Consider the following 8,232-nt stretch of genomic DNA (forward strand, 5'->3'; position numbering starts at 1 on the left):
GAATAAAACTTGAAAACTTGATATATTGTTTTTAATGTCACTGTATTCTGTAAACTGCCTTAAGGGACAACAGTAAGAGCAAAGAATATGCACACACACACACACACACACACACACACTGTACAAAAGCTGTGTACAACATCGTGACTCACTGACAGCCACAGGAAAAACACCTTATCTTATCTATGATATATGCAAATCTTTGGAAGGCTCAGCATGCCTTCGTCATGAGGAAGAGAAGAAGGGAAGAAACCATTTTCCAAGAGGGAGGTGAGGTGCTGTGAAAACCGAAGCGTGTCAAAGTTACTGTATATCGAAACATTAAGTGACTTCTTCTGACAAATGGAACACGGAGAGAGTTACACACAGTGAAGGTAAGTTGTAGGTTTGCCTTTTCAGAGATATTTTGAGGAGAAATGGGCTGTTGCCTAACCTGCCTGTTAGCAGTGGAAATGTCCCGTTGGAAACTTTGTCACCTGTGTAGCGTAGATCTGCACACTCGTTGTGTCTTATGAAGTAGAGGGACGTTAATTAGTCTTTTATATGTTCATACGAGTAGCAAAACGTGTAGAGGCCCACAGTGCGTTTGTTCTTCTTATGTTCTGCTCTCTTTATTTAACGGAGGCCGACAGGAAAGCTGAGTAGACCTGCAAACTACCTACTGTTTGTCAGGGTAAAGCCACGCTGTTGACAGTTACAACACACAGACGTTTACATTAAGGCACATTTTCTAATGCCTATTTGTAGCTTTATCAGATTCACCATATTACAATAACGTGGAAAATGGCAAGTGACAATAGAAATTAAATTACAGGTAAATATAATTTATGAGAGTACTAAAAATTAAGGCAATTGGTCCGTAATGAATATTTTCATTACAGGTTAATCTGCCATTTATTTTATTAATCAATTAATCACGTCAGAACAATGTTATGCAATATCAAACATGTAGCATATTCTTAATTAAATGTAATTTTCCTTCAGTCAGTCGATGAATACCACCCTGGGGCTGTGTGACACAGATGCTCCAGGATGGATCAGGCAATTTTCAGCCAGAGCTCAAACCTGACAGTGCTCGAACCAGACAGTGAGGACCTCCTGCTCAGAATAGACTTCTTCAGGAAACTGGGTTACTCCTCAGCAGAGGTGAAGGCTGCTCTGAGGAAGTTGAGCCTAAGCACAGACACCAACGCGGTGCTGGGAGAGCTTGTCCGGAGCAGGACCTGTACTGCACCCTGCCTGTCCAGTTCTGACTGCGATGAGAAGAGCGTAGGCCAAAAGGATCCTCTGCTGCCTTCCAGTTGGGAACTTGGACCCTGCAAAATCACACCACAACATACTGCACACACAGAATTGAGGCCAATCGTTATCGACGGCAGCAATGTGGCCATGAGGTAATCTAATTATTGTTGTTATTGTTATTTTCTGTATTCATTGATCATCAACTTAAATAATAACTTGTAATTTTCAAAGATGTTATGTTTTGCTACTTTGAACTGTAGAGCCTTTGCTATACACAAAAACATACAATTAACAACTAAAGTGGGTGTTGTAAAGGGTGTTCACCACCCTCCCTGCATTTTTGTAAAAGTCACTGCTACAATATGCAAATTTTAGGCACACACCTCACAATCTCCTCCTCTAAATAGATAAGAAGTGTAATGTATTCAATTCACAGTGAGTAATAGCCACAGGGTAGATTCACTCAAAGGAAATGTTCTAAGATAGACTATTTGAACTCCTGTACTATTATGTTCTTGTTTTTACAGTCATGGCAACAAAGAAGTGTTCTCATGCCGAGGAATCCAGCTGGCATGTGACTTCTTTCTGGACAGAGGTCACAATACTATTACTGTGTTTGTTCCCACTTGGCGCAAAGAGCAACCCAGACCTGATACCCCCATAACAGGTGAGGATTAGAAATGTACAACCAAGCAGACAGATGGTTTTCATTAAACAGATTGGAGGTTGTGTAGACACACAGACACTTCTCGGTCAATGTAGAAACAATCCCACTGGCTAAACCATAAGCAAGTAGACCCTAACAGCCTCATTTAAAAGGGGGTCTGGTTCAAATATAAATGACATTGACCTTTTTTTTAGTTATTATTGACCCTTGCAGTCATAAAGTCAAGTGGCCACCAGGTCAGCCAGGCTAACTAGTTAACTAAGTTTTAAGTTACCTTTACACCATTAACATACAGTAGATACTAGAGGCGGTAATGATGAATCACTTTGCTGATTTGAATCTGTTAAGATCACTTCAAAGAACTTTATTTAGTTGTACATTCAATCTGTTTCAATCTAGTCCAAGCTATCATGTTCAGCTTAGTTCAGTTCTGTACAAAACTAGCGTATACAAGCACTGCACATAAGGTTAAGAGCTGTGCAGCCTATTATTTATGTTTGAGCTATCAGATAACCATCGTTTGAAAGAACAGATTATCTCTGCACTTTCCTAGTGTACAGTACGTCACATAGGTAGGACAAACCAGCATTGATGAGCTGGACTAGACTGCTACGACTTAACTGTAACAAAATTCACCTACCGGCACCTCTATGCTCACCAATTAACACATTCTATCTAATTTATTTAATCTGTACAAAAACCGAAGTGTAAAAACAACTGCTGTTTTACAAGGGGTTGTCTCCTTTATTTCTTGACTGGGAGCAATAACTTCCCGGAGTACCTGCTGGCAACTGGTACCGGCAAAGGATTAGCCCTCATGAAAATGAATTGTCATTTTACACTATTTGTTAAATTATACAAACAAGATATAACATGTTAATTAGTGGGCTTGAGAGGTGTTGGTAGAAAGCGATCAAGCATATTTTCTGAAATGTTGAACTCTTCCTTTATTAGCCAGGGATCAGTGTTTTTTGCTTTGTGCCCATGAAGTTCAATTAAATCACTGAGATTTCTTTCTCTATAGAGCTTTTCTTTTACCAAGAAATTTGAATATGATTAATCTTCTCTAACACTGTAGCTGTAGATATGCATATTCTTGTATCTGTGATTTCTGTGAATGCTCTCAATCATCCAGGTCATAGTTGTCCAAGGAAGATTAAAATCAAGGGCAACTGGACTAGGTTGAAGAGACCCGAGGACGTTTCACCTCTCATCCAAGAGGCCCCTTCAGTTCTGACTTACCATCTGTTTAAACTGATTCGTCATCACCTTGTGGCTGTCATGATTTAGTAACTGTGGAGCCTGGGTGGAGCAATCCAGAGGTTCTATTTTCAATCTGGGAACAAGGAAGTAAAAATTAGCCTGTTCATGGGAAAGCCCCATCAGGAAGTCCAGCTGTGTTTTTTCTTCCACACCTAGTTTACTTGCAGTAAACCTTGTGGTTAACTGCTGACAATCATTGACAGTGAGAAGTTAGAAAAGTGTGTCTGAGTGTATTGTCTGTAAATCAGTAGCTCAGTCAGACAACCATCTAGCTTTTATGTAACCTGGTCCAGGCTCATTTAATTTCACTTGTGTGTATTCTCTTATATTTCACTCACCTCGCAGGTAGAGTAATATGATATAATGTACATAGAGATTGTTATGATGTTTGTGCAGGTGATTTAATAGCTTTTCTGATGTCTTTTGTGTTCTGTGATTGATTGCTGGTGCACTGTGGTTTTTATATCTTAACATGCGGTTGTGGATAAAGACAAATCTCTGTCATGTTCCATAACAAAGCTATGAACTTTTATACAATGAAAAACTTTGACAGAAACCTGGCTAATGATTGTTTGCGATTTCAGATCAACACATCCTGTTGGAGCTTGAAAAACAGAAAATAGTGGTCTTCACTCCATCACGCCGTGTTGGGGGTAAGCGAGTGGTTTGCTATGATGACCGCTTTATCGTCAAGTTGGCATATGAGTCAGACGGCGTGATCGTATCCAATGACACCTACCGTGACCTACAAGGAGAAAGACCTGAGTGGAAGAAATGCATCGAGGAGAGACTCCTCATGTACTCCTTTGTGAATGACAAGTAAGCAGTCAGCCTGTTCTTCTAGCTGGGCCTGAGCAGGTTTCACATTTTTCCTGTTTAATGTTAATGTTGTTCCTGAAGGCATATTGCATTGTGATGGTGTAATCAGGGAAACACAATTATGTTGCACCCAGCTGATTTGTCACATGTAGATGAAGACATCAGTGATAAGTCACTTCTGTTTTGTTTTGTTTTTTTGGTTCAGGTTCATGCCCCCAGATGACCCACTGGGTCGCCATGGCCCCAGTCTAGACAACTTCCTTAGGAAAAAGCCACTGCCTACGGAGCAAAAGAGACAGCTCTGCCCCTATGGTAAGATAATATGATTAGCACAGAGCTCAGGAAGAGGAACCCTTCTGCTGCAATATACAGTATTTTCTCACTGTGTACTGTTAGACTTTTCATTCTTTTAGTGGTTTCGGACACGGAAGGAATGTCGTTCTCAAATGACATGACCTATAACCTTTTGTGTGTGTATCCAATTTGGTTTTCCTCAGACAAAAAGTGCACTTACGGCATCAAATGTAAGTTCTACCACCCAGAGCGGGCAAACCAGTCCTACCTATCCTTGGCTGATGAACTGCGAGAGAAAGCCCAAATTTCCACTTTAAAAGAAGAGAGAAATGCCACATTACCACCCAGACAGCTTCAAGCTGATCCTCATGACTCTGAGTACACTAGAGACCAGCAAAGTTCTTCACATCCCGGTCAGGTTAGTGAAAATACACTGCTGTACTGGGAGGATCCCAGAAAAAGTCTGAATCATATGTCCCGTTCTATAACAGGAGGCCAATGTCAGAAAGAGTGGCCTGGGCTGCACTCGATGCCCAGTCATTACTATGCCAACATCTCTCATGAGTACCTGGATTCTGGCCTTGGCTCTTATGAGAGTCACTACTCTGACTTTTCGCATTGCCTCAGCAACTCCCATAAGCTCAGTTCCCTGGAGCAAAGTGGTCTCACTGGACCCAGACATGCCTCAGTGCATTCGGAGAAAATTAACAACAGCCAGTCCTGCTGTTACCATCATCATCAACATCATGGAAAACTGAACTCCAAGCGTCAACCCAAATATGACACCCACCCCCCTCACATGTTCCCGCTTGGTGTGCCACACCAACACAGCCTCCCCAGCCATCTCCATTACAGCGGAGCCCCACATCATCAGCAAAATTACTGGTCAGATCCCTTTCTGGGGCTCCCCCAAGCCAGGACATCATGTGGTCTCCCGTCGTCGGTCCATTACTCACACTCACACAACTCTTGTTGCTCTAGCAAAGGCCATCAGTACCATTCCTGGGGCCAACAACAGTCATCCTCTGCTGCATTTGACTCACAAAGGTTGGAACTCCGCACGAAACTGCAAGCCATCTTCAATCCGCATCAGGTGGATACAGTCATGGAAATGTTTCCACATCTGATGGATGCAGAGAAACTGGCTGCAGAGATCCTCAACTTGAAGGCACAGAGAGAGATTTTCTGATGATTCCTCTGATGAACTAACATGACGTGTTAACACTGTGTAATGTGCATTGTAGTGCAATTTGACTTCCTATTTATAAGTTATATGTATTTGTATGACATTATAGTCAAATGTGACCTTGTCATCCATATTTTGGATGAAAAGTGCCCCTTGACCAAAAATATTTATGATTGTGTTTCTAGAGTTGTGACTACATATCTTTGTCCAAAAATAAGTTCTCATGCAATACAGAAATGCAGTACAAAGTATTAATTTTTCTTTTACTTTCACTGCAGTTCACCAGAACAGCTTGCTGTTCACTATTATCTCTGTGAGGTGTTGCTACAATATATTTCGACACACAGGACTTACAATAAGTGGTGATCTTACTAGGGAACTGAAAAAAAACTTGACACTAGTGAAAGGAATTTGCTGATGTGTCACCACCCTTTTCCTGTAAATCGGCATCAATGAAACATTCTTAGAACAACCGTAACATTACACAAGTATTTGGGTTACTGTGTGATTGAAAAATGGCAAAAAAAAATGTGAAGTTTAGTTCTCATGAAAATGCAGATTATGTTCTCTTAGAAAATCACTTTGTAAAGGTATACTGTAATATACATTTATAGTAAGCATGTGTATAAAAAATTAGATATTATGTGTGTCATTTGGACTTAAATGTAAGGTTATCGTTCTTTCTTGTGCTTAGCTAATCTGAAATATGCATCCAAGGTTTAACAGGAACTAAATAACTTGGCACTCACTCATGCTTACATCACAACGTATTGCCTAAAATTCCTACTCAACTAAATTTCACAGGTGTGTCTCCTGTGCACAGACCTATCTGCTACAACCTTTTTTCTAAAAAATTTGGGCGAGCCCAATGGTTTTACACACCAAGAAATGTTCTACTCTGCAGCTTGTGCTGCAAGATTGAACAAATAAGAAGTGTGTGTGTGTGTGTGTGTGTGTTCATGTGACAGACTGATGTCAATTGAAAACAGTTTTTGGCTAGTCTAGAGTTACTGTTGAATAATAGCTTAATTTTCTATAAAGATGCTTTAACTGACCCATGGATAACAATGTTAGTTGTTTGGTCAGTCGGCCACCACTTTGGTGCAGACTGAAGTATAGCTATTTGATGGATTTTGGATATAGCAACACCATGAGGTTGACTTTTAAAACAATAACTATTGGATGGATTGCTGTGAAATTTGGTAAACACATTCATCGTCCCCAGACGAGGAAATGTAATCTTTTCGATCCCCTGACTGCTTTTGCTTATGACTGAATGCCTGCTAAAATAATGACATTGCCACCTGTCTCAGCTGATGTTGGCATGGTAACCTCAACTAATGCGGTGAACATGGTAAATATTATACCTGCAAAACATTACCATGCTAGCATTATCATTGTAAGCATGTTAGCAGTTTAGCTCAGTGCAAGAAAGAAAACAGTTAACAGTGCTCAGACCTATGGTTGGCTAAGCCATGTGCTTGAAATTCACAGTTTCTCTGTAAGACTAAGACAATTTTTGTGCTTGTTTTGGGACTAGTACAGCAACGAACTCAAGAAGAGAACAGCAACTTTGTGCACCTCTAACATTACTGTCTGCCGAAACTCACACAATTATTTGACGAAATGGTATTTTTATTGTGATTAACAGACAAAACACACATGACAAACATACCTTTTATGTATGTACTTTGATTCAAAGATGTATCTCATTATAATAAGGTCTAAATCCATGGCCTTAACTACTGTTCTGCATTCATCTGGCTGTCTTTCCATGCATCTTTTCGGGATCATCATAAACATTTATGTTAGGGTAATTATCCTGTTAGTGCCAAGGCTTTGAAGAAGGTGTTGTACTGTGTATGACTGTGGATGTGACAATGAACTTGATTTGATTGAATTTGAAGCTTTACATGATAGTGTCATTCCCAGGCCATCAGTAGTTTGTGGAATGGTACAAAGGCACCATAGCCAGGCTTGCTGCAAAGGATAGAAACAGAAATAACAAAACGTTAAAATGATGGGGAAGTTCATTCAGAATCAAATCTTCCTTGAGTTAATGGACTAAACTCATGAGGTAAATCAACATAAAAGAAAAAGCACATTGAAGTAGTTTCAAGTATGTCCACATGGTTTACCCATGTGTAGGATACAGTAGTCTATGTGTTTATTGTATTTTACTAGACAAGGCTAGAAGGAAACCCATTTCCAACAACAGTGAGTCAAATGCGTCATTGGTGCAAGCAAGTTCACGTAAATGCCTGACAAGTTTACCTCAGACCTGAGATTTGCATATTAGGCTCAGCCATAAGGAAGTATGTCTGGAGGCATTGTTAGGCTGTTAAAATACAGAAGGACTGCAGTGTGATGCATTCAGACGCACTTTAATGTAATTTTATGTGGTTAGGATTTGGGAATCTTATTTTAATAACAGATTTTCCTGCTAGAGCATTGCAAGGTCACACAATAATATAGGGTTTGGAGGAAGCATTTGAACTGTCTTTTCAAAAAGTAGTGAAATGTTCCCAGTGCTGAGTTACACATTGGTGGACACAATAAATCCCAATGCAGCACTGAATGTCAGGTTGCACACACTGAGACACATTAAGAGCTACATGTTGCGTGTGTTCACACAGTAAGAAAATGAGATCAGTTACCATTCAAAGTAGTGGTATCCCTTGTGGCTGCCATCATGCAGCCCATGATCAGGTGTCTGCAGCTCCACCCCAAGGTGGAGATCTGCCTCCCCCTGCAGGTGGCC

At 40.4% G+C, this 8,232-nt stretch overlaps 1 protein-coding gene across 4 annotated transcripts; it reads left to right on the forward strand.

Annotated features, from left to right (window-relative positions):
- Positions 1–226: 226 nt before the first annotated feature.
- On the forward strand, positions 227–7,228 carry LOC123976073 (endoribonuclease ZC3H12A). Of its 4 annotated transcripts, XM_046057880.1 has the most exons (7): positions 227–374; positions 985–1,394; positions 1,770–1,909; positions 3,757–3,991; positions 4,197–4,303; positions 4,489–4,703; positions 4,777–5,188. In XM_046057880.1, exons 2-7 carry the CDS (start codon positions 1,033–1,035, stop codon positions 5,041–5,043), a joined length of 1,326 nt encoding a protein of 441 aa, XP_045913836.1. In that variant the 5' UTR covers positions 227–374; positions 985–1,032; the 3' UTR covers positions 5,044–5,188. The 4 variants fall into 4 exon arrangements, with proteins under 4 accessions (XP_045913836.1, XP_045913833.1, XP_045913834.1 ...); XM_046057877.1 differs by having other exon boundaries at positions 4,489–7,228; XM_046057878.1 differs by lacking the exon at positions 227–374 and adding an exon at positions 488–814 and having other exon boundaries at positions 4,489–7,228.
- Positions 7,229–8,232: the final 1,004 nt, after the last annotated feature.

Source organism: Micropterus dolomieu, linkage group LG09 (assembly GCF_021292245.1).
Source record: "Micropterus dolomieu isolate WLL.071019.BEF.003 ecotype Adirondacks linkage group LG09, ASM2129224v1, whole genome shotgun sequence".
In the NCBI taxonomy this organism is placed as follows: Eukaryota; Metazoa; Chordata; class Actinopteri; order Centrarchiformes; family Centrarchidae; genus Micropterus; species Micropterus dolomieu.

Coding starts and splice junctions, on each gene's coding strand:
- LOC123976073 (XM_046057877.1), top strand. CDS start 1,033: ATGGATCAGGCAATTTTCAGCCAGAGCTCAAACCTGACAGTGCTCGAA. Junction 1,395..1,769: donor GGCAGCAATGTGGCCATGAG/GTAATCTAATTA, acceptor TTGTTTTTACAG/TCATGGCAACAAAGAAGTGT. Junction 3,992..4,196: donor TACTCCTTTGTGAATGACAA/GTAAGCAGTCAG, acceptor TTTTTGGTTCAG/GTTCATGCCCCCAGATGACC.